At 44.6% G+C, this 17286-nt stretch overlaps 1 protein-coding gene and 1 long non-coding RNA gene across 5 annotated transcripts in view; one reads left to right on the top strand and one right to left on the bottom strand.

The window, feature by feature from the left end:
* Window positions 1-2152, bottom strand: part of Arid4a (AT-rich interaction domain 4A) — a 67991-nt gene extending 65839 nt beyond the window's left edge. The window contains exons 1-2 of one of the 4 annotated variants that reach the window (XM_029484880.2): window positions 2003-2152; window positions 1016-1073 (exon numbers count right to left, since the gene is read on the bottom strand). In XM_029484880.2, coding sequence (XP_029340740.1) covers window positions 1016-1021 — 6 coding nt within the window. In that variant the 5' untranslated portion in view covers window positions 1022-1073; window positions 2003-2152. Of the gene's footprint in view, window positions 1-1015; window positions 1238-2002 lie in introns of those variants that run through there. The other 3 variants (XM_021179405.3, XM_029484881.2, XM_085830435.1) reach the window with 3 other exon arrangements.
* Window positions 2153-2328: 176 nt separating this feature from the next.
* On the top strand, window positions 2329-10920 carry LOC110306781 (uncharacterized). The gene is made up of 3 exons (XR_002379311.3): window positions 2329-2653; window positions 3667-3718; window positions 6839-10920. It is a non-coding gene; the product is annotated as an uncharacterized LOC110306781 (long non-coding RNA).
* Window positions 10921-17286: the final 6366 nt, after the last annotated feature.

Genomic DNA, 17286 nt, shown 5'->3' with positions numbered 1-17286 from the left:
ACTTGGGCAGAAGCAGGAGGATGTCAAGGGAGTTCAAGGTCAGCCTTGAGAGTCTACATCCTGAGTTCCAGGCTAACCTGGGTAAAGTATACTGTTTCAAAATAACCGAAACAAAAACAACTATATATTTTCTATTTTAACACACACACACACCGAACAGTAAGTACAACGTTAATCATGCACTTTTAAATGTCAGTCTACTTAAAAAGAATAAAAAATGAAGAGGAATACTTTTTGGTAAGTATCTGACCAGAAACAAACAAGAGCCACAGTATCCTACCTAATTCTGAAGAATGTTATGAAAGCTTCCTTTCCCTTCAAGCAGGCGGCCACTGATGTTTGTAAGATTAGGAAGCTTCAAAAGCTACACATAGAATCCACGTTTTAAGATATATATTATGAAGACTGAACTAACCAATCTAAATATTGTCATCACCTTAGTTTACTTTCTTTCCCAAGAAATATACAGAACAGATTATCTCTGTTACTCAAGCTACATAACAAGTCTTTTAGAAAATGGCATCGGTAGTGGAAAGAGGGAAGTATAGGTTTTTAAAGAAAGCAAAAGCAAAACAAAACAAAACAACCTTGCAAAAACCAAAGCAGGACAAAAGCTTTTCTTCTTGAAAGGTGTTTTTGACACTGAAGTGTTTGAAAATCGAAAGACTGCACCGATCTTCTCAAAGTGCTAACTGCTAGAGAGTGTTGGACCGCCTGCATTCACACACACACACACACACCTCACCCATTCACATGTCATTTTCCTAAAAGTGGTTCTTAGTAAAGAAATCAATTCTAAGTAACAAAACGCTGCCATTCCCCAACTGCAGACACACACACACACACACACACACACACACACACACACACCTCACCCATTCACATGTCATTTTCCTAAAAGTGGTTCTTAGTAAAGAAATCAATTCTAAGTAACAAAACGCTGCCATTCCCCAACTGCAGCCTCCGGACTGGCAGCGTCCGGGGCACAAGGCTACGAAGAGTTGGCTCCACTTACCTTCATCTTGACTGGTGACCTGTGGGGTTCCAGCTTCCTCGAGTTCTCTTCCCGGGCGCTAGAGCCAAAGCAGGGAAAAGAGAGGCAGAGGATCAGTCCAAGGCGGGGTGAGACCGGGAAAGAAAGTAAACAAATGCAGGCGGGGAGGGGCCGAGCTCCGCGGCCCCCGGGGACAGACCCCCGTCGGGCAGCCAAAGCCTGGCGGGCAGTGAGCCCCACGCGCGCCAAAGGGCAGCGCGTCCCGCCCCTGCCCGGCCGGCCGGCCCACCGCGCCCCCGCCTCGTCGGCCACTCGCAGCCCCTGCGCCCCGGCCTCCCGGGTCCGCGCCCCGCCGGGCCCCGACTCTAGCGCGCGCCCCGCCTCCGCCGCTCGGCCCCCTCGGCCCGCCCCGGCCCGGCCCGCGGCGGCAGCAACGGAGTGTCACGGCGCCATTGCTCTCCTGCCTCCGCTCTGCACCATGTCAGGAAGGAGAAGCGCTCCTTCACCCGGGGGGCAGGGGCGGCGGCCTGCGGCGGCGGCCGGCGCGGGGGGACCCGGCGGGGGAGGCGCGGGGCGGGGAGGCGGCAGGACAGGGTGTGGGAGGGGAGCGAGCCGCACCGCCGCAGCGGCCGTCTCCTCCCGCGCCCGCCTCAACTTTTTGTACAGCCCGGAGAGGCGCGGGCACCCCGATCTCCGCGGTCCAGCAGCGGGTCCTCGCCAAAGAAGCACAGCAGAGTTGGGGGCCGGTTCTCCCGGCAGCCCGCTCCTCCCGAGCAAACTTAGCGGCGCGGCCAGCCCCACAGCCATTTTCCCGGGGAGGCGGCGGAGGCGGTCGTGCCCGCAGTTGCCGCCGCGACTCTAGGACGCGATCGCTGCCCGGCGCCCCGGGCACAGCCCGCCCTGCATCCCCCTCCCCGCCTGCGGAGCTCCCAACTGCACCGGGACCCCATCGCGGCAGCAGCTGCTCCCGCCGCTTTGCCCATTCAGCGGCCCCCGCTGACCACCTACCTACTGCGGGTGCAGAGCGCTGTCAGCTCTCCAGTCTGCCACCCCACTGATCGCCGTGGGTCCCCGTCCGGGCAGCACCGCTCCCGGCCGCAGCGGCAGTTCCTGCGCCGGGTTCCCCCACTCGCCCCGATTTACTGCCACAATCCACCAAATAACAAGCTGTTGAGCAGACTCGCTTCTACACGAACTCCTATTGGCTGCTCATGACGCTGAATAGCTTCGGATTGGAGCTCGCTGTCTGCCTTTCTCATTGGATGTAGCTGTGAAACTTCCATGATTGGTGCGGAAAACAGCAGGTAGGATAGCTTCCACTTCTGATTGGCTGGATCCGAACACGCACGTTATTGGAGGATAGAGGATTGAGTAAGAGAGCCCAAAAATTTGATTGGAGGAGCCGACTCCGGATGTGCTTGACTGAACACTGATTGGAGAACAGAGGGGTCAGGAAGAGCAGTTCCGCACGAGGATTGGGCGGTGGCGTGTCCCATGGAAACGGAATCCAGAACTGCAGCCAGGGTTTTTCACGGGGGCGGAGCCGGCTCTTCCCCAGGCGCCTGCGCCTAACCGGTTCCCCGGCGCCATTTTGTCCCGGCAGCAGCAGCCCGCAGCTCTATCCCATTTTCTGTGAGGGAAGGACGCGGACTCTCTCCGGTAGGTTTGTTTCAGTGTGGCACCGGCTTACCCTTCCCTCCAGGACGACGCCTAGCGAAGGGTGGAGGAGTCACGGAGTCGTCCGAGAAGTCTGTCGGAGGCTCCGGGTGTCGGGTGGCCTCGGGGGTGGCGCAGCGCTGGGAGCACCGGAAGCGAGGGCGGCCATGGGAGCCGCTGTCCGCGGGCGGCGGAGCGTGGCTGGGGGGCGTGGAGGAAGGGGGCGAGGTCGGGGGCGCACGTGTAGGTGACTAAGCGGCCCTTTGCGCCCCTTCACTCGGGATGGCGGGATTTTACTGACACCCCCCCCCCCCTTCCTCCCGGCATAGCTCTGTCTCCCTTTGACATTGCATTTCGGAAGCTGGGTTGCGATCTGCAGACACCAAGGGCCCAAGGTGGCAGCCTCCTTGGTAAAGACGGAGGAGGTGTGGTTTCCTGAAACGTCTTGCGTGGGGAAGAAGAGGTATTTCCTCCAACTGTGAAGCTAGGAGGAAAGGTGGAAGCCCCGGCTTTCGGAATGCTGAGGAATGTGCCTGCCAGGACAGACGCTGCTGCCACTATGACCTTAGACAAGCGACTCTTGTCACTGCATGAGGCGTATGCTATACTATTTTTTCGAAGAAAGTATTCATGCTCCTGGAAGGAACGACAGTTTCGTAGATGAAAGGGTTTTCTGGACCAGATAGACATGGATTCAGTCGTCAGCACATTGTCTTGTTAAATGACACAAAACTTAACAATTGGGTAACAGCCTATGCACTAAATTAAGATGTGAAATGTTAACCCCAGTAAATTGCCCAATTGAGTACGTCTGAACTAACGCCATATCAACTATTTAATATTTGTTTTTTTGTTTTTTGTTTTTTTTTTCAAAATTTGTTAAGATTGTGAAGTGTATTGTGGTAGTTTTACTAAGTCACGTCTATCTTTTTAAAATCTGCTTAGTTTTGGTGATGCACAAAACTAGAAAATGGTTGAGTAAACAGTTGATGGAGGATTTTTGTTTGTTTTTCTAGAGTTGTGCTGAAGACAACAGACACCTCCATGACAACCCAAAGTATCACAGAGGTGAGTCCTCGTGTCTTTTGAAATCTTGTGACTTGGGCCAGGTGTGTGCTGAGGTTTTCTGTAGACTAGAGCCAAATACTAGGCTACGTGACTGGTTGTTGAAGATGTTTTGTTAGTTCAAGCTTTCAAATGAGTCGGTTTAATTAGCTTCCTGGTGTTATACCCTAGAGAAAGCCACAGATAAAAGCATCCGTAATATTCAAGCTCACCCATTCTGGGCTCCTCCTTTCTGGACTCTGGTTTTTGGAGACAGGATTTTGGTAGTCCGAGCTCGTCTGGACCTTGTCCCTTGTGTATGTGTTTGTTCTTGTGTATGTGTTTGTTCTTGTGTATGTGTTTGTCCCTTGGGTATGTGTCTGTTCTTGTGTGTGTGTTTGTTCTTGTGTGTGTGTTTGTCCCTTGTGTATGTGTTTGTTCTTGTGTATGTGTTTGTCCCTTGTGTATGTGTTTGTTCTTGTGTATGTGTTTGTTCTTGTGTATGTATGTATACAGATGGAGTTACTTCCTCCCTCTGTTCCCTAGGCTGGCCCAGAACTCAAGGCTCTCTAAGTCTCCTACCTCAGCTTCCCATCTAGTGAGGCCTGCAGGTCTTAGCCCTATTGCACATGGCAGAACTGTCAACTCTTCAAGCTATACATATTGGAAACTTAGTAGTTTCTCAAAAGCTTTTATTTTGTATTTTGGCAGTTGAGGCATTATTACATTGCAACATTTTGCTGTACAGAAAGTGACATTTCGGTTACTAAAAACAAATCCTTGGAGTCTTCTTTAAAGCCTCCCATGCTCCTCCTATAAGTAGGTCCCAGCAGGACTTTGGTAGCCTTATAGGACAATTTACATAAAATTGTCACCCTACTGCTTTGACAAGCATTTGGCTCTTCTCTAGTTTGAGACTCTGTTTGCAAAAGGCAAACTATTTTGAATCACTCTTAATCATTTTGTACCTTGTATGTGTATAAACATGAATTATATGTGTATTTGTATATAAAGTAAGTGAAATAATAAGATAATGTACTACATCTAATAGCAATTCTTTTCTGAAAATGTTTGAACATCTTATCTTGGTCTTCAAATTTTTAATATTACAATTTATCTGATTTTTGATTGTTAGTAATATATAGATTTTAGGCTAAGGATATGGCTTAGTGGGTATAAATCTTGCTGACCCATAATGAGGCCCTTAGTTCAACTCCCCACCATGCATAATACAAAGCTGGATGCAAGGCATGCCTGTAGCTCCATTCCTTGGTGAGCAGAGGCAGGAGGCTCCCTGGGACCTCCATGGCCACCCGGTGTGGCCTGTCAATGAGCTTAATAGTATTAGGGAAACATGTTCCAAAAAACAACGGCAAGTGATACAGGAAGACACCTGACATCATCAATCTCTGGGCTTCAGTGCCCTGTGTGTTCACGTGTGCTCACTGTACACATAATATGAAGATTGAGAAAACCCATTAAGAATAGATCACAGGGGCCTGGTAATGCAAACCTGTCAACTAGCACTTTGGAGGTAATATGGCTTACAGAGGCCACCACAACTAATGGTTTGATTTTAGTTGTCATCATTGAGCTAGTTACAATAGGTTCTGTAACAATCACACTTTACTGTACCCTCTCTAAGAAAGATCAGAAGAAAGGAAATCTCTTTGTCCTTGTCCCTCACATTAACAGGAAGCCAATGTAGATAAGGAGAGGCCCGAGATGTGGAATGCTAGGTTATAAGTGGTAGACCAGAAATTAGAGGATCTTTTAAATCAGTTATTTTGCCTTCTGCTCATTCTCCCACAGGAATTCTTACGTCTGCAGAGAGAAGTTAATATCTTAAAATAGATATTTTTAGCACATAAACAGTAAAGTTTAAAACCTATATAGAAAAGATTTCTGAATTGATTGTAAAGGAAAGAATAAGATTTGTTCAATTAGTAACAGACCCAGCAGAGATTATAATACTAATGCTGAAATTACCTCCTGGGTAATCAGTGAAGATTGGCAAAGACTGTATACTAAATTTTTTATAGAAATTAATAACAAATACCTCAAAAAGCAAGCAACTTCAGATTATAAAAGAACTAACTGGACCCTTCCGAGTACAGTAAGAGGACCACCAGTTTCTAAAGCTCCCACCCTTTATCTAGATGCCAGTAAGCTAGGAATGGTGGGCTATAAGTCAGGAGATGGAAGGAAAGAAATCAAATCTATATGCTACTCTCATGGTTCTACTAGATTTTCCAGAATCACTTACTACAGTCACTTACTGTCAATATTTGCTTAGTAGATAGAAACTGCTGAACTTAATCCAGATGATTCGGAGTTAACTTTGTTTTTTATACAACTACAACAGGTAATTGGAAACAGATCACCCATTATATATAATCCATGCTCAGCCTCATGTGGGTTTGCCAGGACCCTTGGCACCAGGAAATCTGTAGACTAGTTAGTAATAGGAAATGTATTAGAAACTTCAGTGTTTTATAAAAGGCGTTATATAAGTAGTTTTGTAGCCTGGTGACAAGCCAAGGAAATTAGAAATAATCGTCCTGCTTGTTCTTTGTGTAATCAAGCTCCATTGCCTGCTGGGAGTGACCCTGAAGGTACCTAAGGAGATGAAATTTGACAGGAATTTCATTATATAGAGTTTGAAAAATTCCTTTTCAGCATTTTAATGGACCTCTGCCTTAAGTTCTAAAAGGGCTGATTTTGTAATTACATATTTATTAGAAGTGATGGCTATCTTAGGGATACCTTCACGGACTAAGACTGATATGTATGGACTAAGACTCCATAATATGTATCCAATAAAATCTAGCATAAAACATGTTACAGGCATACCTTTACATCCTGTAGGTCAAGCAGTTATGGAAAGATCTAACTTCACTTTAAAGGAGATGTTTATAAAATAGAAGGGGGGACATGAGATCACCCAAAGATAGATTATAATGTTTTATTAATTTCATTTGTTTTTAATGTCAATGAGACAGGTAGCACAGCTGCTGAAAACGACTAGATTTTAGATACGACTTGAATAAAATCAGTCTATGTACTTTAAGGCTGTGTTAATCTCAGAATGGAAGTCAGGAAGTCTGTTGCATTGCATAAAAGGCTATACTTTTATTTCTACAGGAAATGAACAGCTGTGGACTCATTCAAAGTTAATTAAGATTAGGTTTGACCATGGAAGACTTCTAGAGACTCTTGGCTGATGATGTGGAAAAAGAGACCCAGAAGAACAAAAAAACAGGTGACTGGAATGCTGGTCCCCCTGTGCAGGAACAGCTCAGGAGGCTGGCGGAGACATGAGTGTCCTTGCAGAAGCCAGCAGTCTTGTTGGCTGTCAGGTCCTCATGACTTAGAATTACATGTCATCCTTTCATGTGGCATGAATGAGGATTTATAAAGCCCTATTACGGTTTGGTATGCAGTCCAAACAGACTTACAAAGATTGGCAGATAAATTTTACCTGCTCAAGCATAGAGCAGAGACTCCTCTTTAGCTAATTTGTGCATACAGCACTTTCCGTACACAAGTTACTGCAGAGCTGGGGCAGGAAGTAAGGGTGGAATTCCTGAGCACGCTGACACTGATGCTGAAGGAAGCAGGAGGTGGGCGGAGCTGGCAGTGGTGAGAGCCACGTGGATACATGGGATGGTGGAGGAGTCAGGAAAAGTTAGTAGCTAGCTGAGACTGTCCTAGCAAAAGACCAACAGCTTTAATTTTCTTCAAAATTTAATAATAAACTGTGGAAATAAACTATTTTGAAAGAGTAGTTCATAGATTCCATTGAGAATGTAATTAATTGACCTGTTTAGTATTTTTTATTGAAAAAATAAATTGAGATTCTTTTTTTTTTTTAAAGCTTGTTTTCCCCCCTTTTAAACATTCTTTCAGGGGCCAGTGGGCATGTGGGTGCAGCTGAAAGGACAGCTGTGGGAGGGTTACTTCTCTCCATCCACAGTGTAGGCTCTGACTCGTGGTCATCAGCCTAGCAGCTAGCACCCTTCCTAGATCATCTCATCCCTGGGCCCGCCCTCCTGCCTGCCTGCCTGCCTGTCTGTCTGTCCCTCCCTCCTCTAAACACATTTATATGGTTCCATTTTCTGGATTGTTTGGACTTTTTTTTTTTTTTTTTTTTTTTTTTTTGAGATGGGGTTTCACTTTTCTGGGCTCAATTTTTGAATAGTACTTTTTATAATATTTTTTTCATAGAACACTGAATGTGTGTTCATGTGTGCGTGCTTGTGTATTTGGTTCTTTTACTCTTCTTAAAAGCCTGGTAGAAGAAGTCCATTTTGATGAAGAGTGTTCAGGGGCAAGATAAATAATTTTTTTTTATTTTAAATTTATTTATTTACTTATTTTATGAAAGTACACTGTAGCTGTCTTCAGACACTCCAGAAGAGGGCACCAGATCTTGTTATGGATGGTTGTGAGCCACCATGTGGTTGCTGGGATTTGAACTCAGAACCTTCGGAAGAGCAGTCAGTGCTCTTAACCACTGAGCCATCTCTCCAGCCCCCATAATTTTTTATAAATAAGTGCATGTTCTGCACCTTTAAGGTAAAACATGGCTCAAGATAAAAAGAAGTTCCTGTCTTTCAGAAGGACATTGACGTTGTTGTGAGGAAAAGAACTAAGCTGCTTCAGGTCTAAAAGACCTAGGATTTGTTACTTGTACTGAAAACTTTGGTTCTAGTATGTAAATGTTATGTCATCATTAGGAAAATGAGATTGGCCATGTTACATATGTATGCATGTGCATACATCAGCATTTGTTGAGAAGTAGAATTGACTGCTAGGTTGAATATAGCTGCTTCCCAAACAATTGAGAGTTTTTTTGAGGGGATTAAATACTTGTAATCAAACAATTATTTTGGGCGCCAGAGATATAGGTCTTGATTGTAAGAGTGCTGTACCTGACATATACAAGGCTCTAGGTTCAAAAACCAGAACCAGTTTTGCTGTTGGTACTTAAAGCGTACTCTGTGGTGTGTGTGGATGTCGATATGATTTTTTTTCTTTACCCTGTGGATTTTGTTGTTGGTTTTAAGGCCACAGGTAATTCAAACTAGAAGGACAGCATATTTCAGGATTTGAATTAAAGTAGATCTGGGTTAGTTAATGACATTCCTCCAAAGGTCTATGCCTAGGGAGCTAAGTGCAAGTAAGACACATAGCATGATTAAGCATAGAAAGTTAATCTAAGTACTTTAGGAGAGTCGAATAGTTGGGGGTTTGTTTGTTTTTGTTTTTGTTTTTCAAGACAGACAAGTAACCCTGGCTGTCTTGGAATCCCTGTGTAGATTAGCCCTAAACCCAGAGATCCTCCTGCCCTTGTCTCTCAGTGCTGAGATGAAAGGCAAAGACCATCATAAAAAGAACCTAAGCAAGCAGAACTGAGGGCTTGTTTTAGCTGGCTTGTAATGCTTGTGAGTGTATACGCAAGGTCCTCAATTATATTTTCAGTACCAAGAAACAAGTCAAAAAACAGGAAAATGTTAGTGTATGTTGATGAAGGCTTTTAAGGTTAATGATCTTAAAAGTCTTTCAAGTTAAGTGGAAGGTTGTGACTAAGAGTGTTTGAGAAAAGATGTTTCATAGAGGAAGCACTTGAGAAAGGATGCCTAGCAAAAGATGAGATCAGCAAAGTTAAGAGGCCTGTGTTGTGGAGCTGCTAGAGTCAGCTGCATGCTGGAGTCCTGTGGACACTTTCCCTCTAGAGTTTTAGATGGCTTGGAGTCTGAGGTGTGAGTATAAGTTGAAGGTGATTTTATTTATTTATTTATTTATTTTGGTTTTTGGTTTTTCAAGACAGGGTTTTTCTATGTAGCCCTGGCTGTCCTGGAATTCACTCTGTAGACCAGGCTGGCCTCAAACTCAGAAATCCACCTGCCTCTGCCTTCCAAGTGCTGGGATTAAAGTCATGCGCCACCACACCCGGCTGATTTTTATTTTTTGTTGTTGACGTTTGTTTTGAGATATGGTTTCACTGTTTAATATCCTTGTCTGGCCTATAGACCAGGCTAGCCTCAGATTCACAGAACCCACCTGCTTCTGCTCATGAGTGCTGGGATGAAAAGAGGTGGCCATCATACCCATCCTAACATATTTGTATGTGGCTTATTTTCTGAGCTTTATAAGTTGTAAGCATTTTCTTTAATCCTTCATTAGCCTGTTTTGTCTAGTATTTTGTTTTTGTTTGAGGCAGGAGCTCATGTGGCTAGGACTGGCATGTTGCCTTAGTTCCTCTGTGGCCCTAGTGCTGGAGTTACAGGTATGAGCCACTGTACCCGGCTTTTTTGTTATTTTCTTTTTCTTTTTTTTTATTCTTCTACTGATCGCCATTTCTATTTTGATGTATTCCGTTGTTTGTGCCCATGTCAATGGTTTTCCTCTCCGCTCGGTGTGTTTATGTGGGTTTGTTTACAGACTATACTTTCCCTTCACCAAGCATTAACTGTGTAACTACTGTTAGGAGAAGTGACGCCCCATGTGACCCTGTCCCTTCCTGACAGGATGTTGACAGACCCTATCTTGTTCACGTCCTGAGTAGAGGCTATCATAGCTACCATGAAGTTCAAGGGTGCAACACAGGTCACAGGTCAGTGTTTCATGTCTTGGCTTCCTCTGGTTCTTACATTCTTCCTGCCTCTTCTGTCTTGTCCCTGAGCCTTGATGTGGGTTATATAAATGTCCCTCCCGTTGAACTGAGCACACAACAGGCACTTATTCTGAGCACTTGCTTAGCACGCCTTCCCAAAGACCTTGGAGGGAGAACAAGGACCGCCATGTGGTCCAGTCTTTGTTAAAATGCTTATATATGATGTGACCTTGCTTCCTCTATATTCTAGCACTTTTAGAATCCCACCCTAATCGCTTCTCGGTCTTTTTTGGCTAAGATCAAGTGTAGAATCACACCCTAAAGTTTTAAAATAGCCAGTGAAATTATATTTTGCCATGTATGGGAAACAAACAAAAATCATATAAAAGGTTGTAAACAAGCTGGGTTTGGTGGCGCACACCTTTAGCTCCAGCAGGCAGAGGCAGGTGGATTTCTGAGTTCGAGGTCAGCCTGGTCTACAAAGTGAGTTCCAGGACACTCTGGGCTATATAAAGAAACTCTGTCTCGAACAACCAAAAACAAAAAAGGCTGTAAACAGTTTGATCTGGTTTGTGCTACCACAAATAAAAGCTGTTTTCTTGAAGTAGCCTTCATGTCCCGTCTCTTTGTTCAGAATTCTACATCTCTTGGTGGTTTCACTTCCCCTTTCCCAAGGCTGAGACCTGGTGCACATCCTGCCTTGCCAGGGCAGAGATCCCTGGGGTGCAGCAGAACTTTCTAAGTCCCAGGAACCAGGAGAAGGAGGGGCCTGATCATCTCCTGGAACCCCAGGACTTGCCCAAGTATAGGTTGGAGTTGCACAATGGCTTAGAAAGATAGAATGGTGAGCCGGAAATGTGTGAGTGTGTCTGGATGAAATGGTCAGGGGACTTGACCACACAGGCCAAAGCAGTAGTCGGGTCAGCTCCAGTTCATGGTGACCGCTGTCCATGGTAGCCATTCTGGGGTTGCAACACTGGGATTTCTTTTCTTTTTAGTTATTTTATGTATGTGAGTACACTGTCACACTCTTCAGACAAACCAGAAGAGGGCGTCAGATCCCATTATAGATGGTTATGAGCCACCATGTGGTTGCTGGGAATTGAACTCAGGACCTCTGGAAGAGCAGTCAGGGCTCTTAACTGTTGAGCCACCTTTCCAGTCCAGTCTGGGATTTTTTTTCTTTCTTTTTTTTTTTTTTTTCCTTTTTTATTATTCCATTTGTTTACATCTCAATATCCTCCTTCGAGGTTACTCCTTCACAACCCTTCATCCTGTATTCACCCCCCCCCCCCCGTAGTCTGGGGTTCTTAACTTCTCAAAGAACCTGAAATATCCCCAAGAGGTGAGCAGCTACTAATGAATGAAGCAAAAGTTCATCTCCCCCCCCCCCATGCCCTCTGTGTTGTGAGTGTTGTGTTTCAGTGGGGTGTTGAAGTATTGACAGCTGTTAAAGGCACTCAGGGTATCCAGCTGCAGACCCGCACATTGACTGTTGGCTAGACGTATGCACTTCTTCCCCACCTACAGTGCTTGTACATGCCATAGAGGAAAATTGTAAACCATGCTAGCAAAGATAATAGTTTAAGATGTAGACCAGAACCTGAGAAGCCTCTTCTGAAGGATTGTACCCCTTCTTGTGAGCACCATCAGTGCCTGTGGTAGTCATTCCTGCTGTTGCCTAAGCTCTGTCTGAAACCATACAGTCCCCTGAAGGCTACCAGAGTCTCTTACTAGAAATCACCCCAGAACTGCCTCCTTTAACTTCATATGTTCAGGTTTGAAAGCACCAGGAGTCTAACCAGTAATACCACTCTCTGTAAAGACCACCATGGTACTTAGCCACTGTTGTGGGGAAACTCTCGAGCCTTTAGGGAGATCTAACAGGCCCTTATTAAAGTGCCTGGTTTGCACTCCCAAACACAGCATAGACTTTGGCTTTGTTTAAACACACTGATGCCATAGCAGGTTTCTTGATGTAGATTCATGATTTTCAGGACTGGTCACCATCCCTGCAAGCAGTTGTGCTACTTAGTGGCAGAGACTGACAAACCTGACAAACGTGTGCCAGGATTTAACCATATGGCCTCACAGGAATGACTTCAGTGGAGGGAAGGATCAGGATTGGCTAGCCAGTGTCAGGATAGTTAGATATGAGGGAAGGCTTTCATTTGGAGGTATAACAAAACTTTAACCTATCAACTTTGCTGCCTGTTGTGTCAAACCAAACAGATCATCCCTGCATTGAGGCCTGTTTTTGAGCTGGTCTTCAGCAGACCAGTCTCTTAAAACTCTGCTGTAGAACAGTCCACTGATGGCAGTAACGTTGTCGAGGAAGGTAAACCCTTTACTGGTTATTCTATAATGACATTTAATTCTGCCACTGTGGCCAACAGGGACTTGAGCACAAAGGGCAGAATTTAGCCTTCCCACCAGCTGCTAAGCATCACCATCTTATGGAGCAACAACATGCATACAGAATCTCCACATGCACAGGGTCCTATATAAATAAAAGGGCTTGATTAGTTTCGGAAGAAAAAGACAATATGGCAGCGAAATCTAGGAACATTTAGAGGCTATATGGGTCCTGAAAAGAGTGGACTTTGCTGTTGGGAATCCCAGAAGAGAGGGTATTGTAGTTTCTCAGGAAGTTATACAATAGTCCAGGGGCAAAACTGGTAGCTTCCAGCTTTAACTGCTGCACCATTTCCCAGCCCATTGGCCAGATGGGACCCTGAGTACGTGAGAGTGAAAATGGAAGCCATCTCACTGGTGATGGTGAGCTCACGGATGAGTATAACAATCCTTGAAGCTACCACCCCTGCTGTGAAACAATTCTGTCATGGAACCTGTGTCACCCCATGCCTGGGTTGGGTCAATACTTAACATTCCTCCACTCTTTGGTATAGCCTAATGAGTGAACAGTGTGAAACCTGTACACAGAATAACATACAACAGACGCAAAGGCCTCCTTGGGAACACGGAATGTTTGTGGTGGATTTCATTGTACTGTCTCTGCTCTGAGACTACTACAGATACCTGTTAGTCTGTGTGCATTGTCTCTGGCTGAGTGGAAGGTTTTCTAATCACATGGGAAAGCCTTATGATGTGGCCTTACTTCTCTTAAAGGAGATCATTCCTCAACTTGGAATTTCTATCACTACAGGAACAGATGTGTTTGTGGCCGAGATAGTATGACTTGTGGTTAAAGGGTTAAAGATCACCTGGCTTTTAAGGAGGACATAAGGCCCTCAGAGCTCTGGGCTGGGGGAGCGTGTGGATCAGACATGAAAGCTACAGCTAAGCAAAGAGACACACTTAAACTGAAATCATTGTTGCCAATTGCTCTCTTAAATACTAGACTTACCCCTACCAAACAGAATTTTCTCCTTATGAAATTCTTTATGGGTGCCCTCCACCCACTATTAGCATGTGGGGAGATTAGGCTAGTACCACTTTTTTTTTTTTTTTTTTGGTTTTTCGAGACAGGGTTTCTCTGTGTAGCCCTGGCTGTCCTGGCACTCACTTTGTAGACCAGGCTGGCCTCGAACTCAGAAATCCGCCTGCCTCTGCCTCCCGAGTGCTGGGATTAAAGGCGTGCGCCACCACGCCCGGCTTCTAATACCACTTTAATATAACACATGAAGGTACTTGACTCAGACCTAGCCATTATACATCATAGATGCTGGAGAACTGGATCCCCTTGAGCCCTATAATGAACGAAGGTACTTCAGTCTGGCCACTAGAATTTGCCTCCTAAAGATTTCAATGATATGAAAGCATTGTTTTGCTTAGTAGGAACAATGACTTAACATGCCATTTGGAAGTTTAACATGCTTGGGTCAAAGTTTTTTGGGTATTTTCTTGTTTGTTTTTTTGTTTTGATTGAGGGACAGGGTTTCTCTGTACACAGCCTTAGCTGTCCTAGAACTCACTTGGTAGACCAGGCTGGCCCCATCAAGCTCTGCCTGCCTCTGCCTTTCCAGTGCACTGTGCACCACCACCACCACCCATGAGTGAATAGAGGGGATCTTGGGACTACACATCAGATTACAGGAAGCTTTTGAGGTTATAGCCAATGAAATGGCAAGGGTTCTTGATATTGTAGCCAGACAACAAACTGAAATGCAGCGTCATTTATCAAAATCCATTGGCCTTAGACTGCTCACTTCCTCTGAAGAAGTTGTTCATGGACTATTCAACCTAAGCAACCACTGCTTAGAAATAGATGATGCAGAAGCTCCTGGAGAGATGACAGATGAAATGAGGAAAGCTGCTCACGTCCCACACAGACTTAGAATGGCTGAAGCCCAGATAGCCTGTTTAGAGGATGGGCTTCAACTGTGGGGCAGTTCAAGTCCTTCCTACGTGGCAGGCTTTCATTATTAGTCTGTGGGAGCTTGTACTTGAAGTCCGTCACTGCAGATATGCAAGTGGAAATGCCGCGGTTCACTGGCCAGCCATGCTAGCCTAATTGGTGAGTTCCAGGCCAACGTAAAACCCTCACCTCTGGATTTAGAAACAAACATCCTGGTAAGTCACCTAGAAATGAAACCACTTGAGGAATTAAGCCATATTAAGAGCATTCAGGGATAGAACACTTGAGACTATTCACACATTAGCAATTTTTATTCGATTGTTTCTTGTTTTTTAAAAGATAGTATAACTTACCAAAGGGATTTTTGGATAATAAATGGTATTTTGCAGATCTTTACTATTGCTAGTAGTAAATTGTAAGAAAAACAGTAAAGACTGAAGGGTTCTTTGCTTTCTTCTCTTGTCATTAACTGGATATATAGGCCCTGTGTCTCACTTAAGTTCATAATCCCCCTCTCTGTTACTTTTTAATGTCAGTTTGTTACAACCTAGCACCTCAGAAGAAACCTCAACCAAAAAATTGCCCTTTTCAGAGAAACTCAAACAGAATTGCCTCCATCGGGATTGCCTTTGAGCACGGCTGTGAGGAATTGTCTTGCCTTTTAACTGCTATCCGTGGGCCCAGTCCGCTTAGGCATTACTATCCCCTGGGCAGTATATCTGGAGAAACTAGCTAAGTATAGACCAGAGAGTGAGCCAGCTTTCCTTCGTGGTTTCTGCTTCATTTCCCCTTTGCGTCCCTGCCCTGACTTTCTTCCGTGATGGACTGTGTCCTAGGAGTAGAAACTGAACTTTAATCTTCGGTTTCCTCTCCAAGTTGCTTTTGCATGGTGTTTATCGCAGTAGCAGAAAGCTGACCTCAGGACACCACCTGAGTGCTTTTGGTTTTAATCTCAATGCCTCATGCTTCTGTGTATGAAACGAGGCTTAGCAACAGGAACTCCTATTACTAGGAGTAGGGTCTTATTTTATGAGGATATTTGCTTGATCTGGAGTTGCCGTGAAATTAATTGGTCAGGGCTTGGCCTTGAGAATTAGGAAAATTGAGAGTGCTGGGAATAGAGCAGTAAGTGAAAATCCCAGGTTTGTAGTAGGAGCGCATAGATATGAAGAGGCAAGTCTGTAATCTTAGCTGGAGATTTCCCAGAACTCTGGCCAGTGGGGTGGTTCAGCAGGTAAAGATTGATCCGGAGCCTGGTCCACGTGGGGGAGAGGGGACAGCCTACTGTTGGTGGTTCTCTCACCTGACATGCGATGTGAGCTCACACATGCGCGTGGGTTCACAGCTGCACACATACACATTCCATATACACACTAAGTGTGCTCATATTTAAGTCGCAGAATTTTCACAGTAATTCCACAAGATAATGGTATTGAATATGCATCCTAATTCAGAAACCCTGGATTTGAATAAAAACACATTCAAATCACAAGCTTGTACTCATTGGCTGTGACCTGGAGTATATCACAGAATTAAATTTTACGTTAAGAGTGTTTCATTTATGAAACCCTGTCTCGAAAAAAAAAAACCAAAAAAATCCAAACCAAAACAAAAAAGAGTGTTTCATTTGCAGCTATTAATATTTCAGGATTCTAATCTAGCAACTTATTTCTTCCGATAGGAATTTATAGACATATTTCTTATTATGTCCATCTATCCCTAAAAAAATTAAGAACCCCTGAGAATCAGAAATAGCAGACTTTCACAGAATAGTTTTAGATTTGCAAACGTTGCTGGTATCCGTCCTTCATAGGAACAAATTCTCAGGTTTGCATGCCCCACCTGCCTTAGTCTTATGGAGGGAGGGAGAGGGATTGGCACCTTGAGTGGCTGACCCTGAGTAGGACAGTGCTTTACCGCTGAGCCAGAGGTTCAATTGCTCTTATTAGCTGGTATAGGAGATACTGAAATTAGAGAGAAACAAGATTGCACTGTGAGGCAGAAGTGGGCAGGTCTCAGAGTTTGAGGCCAGCCTGGTCTACACAGTGAGTTCCAGGCAGGCTTGGGCTCTGAAAGACATGCTGTCTCAAAAAATTTACACTGAAGTTAGGTATTCCGTGTAATTGGTCTCCTTCCTGACTTTTTGTTCGTTTGTTTGACACTTGCTAGGATTTTGATGTATTGGTGTGCTGTTGTTTGGTGGTGGTGCTGGTTTTAGGGGTGGTTTTGTTGGTTGGGCTTTGTTTTGGCCGTTTTGTGGGGGTGGGGCTGCTTTCCTTTTTGGGACAGGGTTTCTCTGTGTAGCCTGGGCTGTTCTGTACTCACTGAGATCCACCTGTCCCTGCCTCCCATAACCACCTAGTTAGGCCATTTTAATTGTTCCAGCTTAAATTTTGAGATGTAAGTAAATTGCCTACTTATGGACTTATTTTAAATACATCAGTAATCAAGGTAAAAGATACTCCAATTTCTCTCAAAGCAAATGAGAATTCTGTTTCTCAAAAAAATGTTTTGTTTTGTTTTGTTTTGTTTTACATGAAATTGTAAGGTACTTTCAGTGTCTATATACTTTTGATGGCTCTGTTATTGTCTTGGTCAGAGGGGTAGGGCAGGGAATTTTTATGTAATGAAAAGCCATCTCCTGTTTCTTTCTTC

This window comes from Mus caroli, unplaced genomic scaffold (assembly GCF_978045245.1).
Source record: "Mus caroli unplaced genomic scaffold, Mus_caroli_1 scaffold_14, whole genome shotgun sequence".
NCBI lineage: Eukaryota > Metazoa > Chordata > Mammalia > Rodentia > Muridae > Mus > Mus caroli.
Note: the sequence above shows the minus strand (reverse complement) of the source record. Positions and strands in the feature narration are given on the sequence as shown.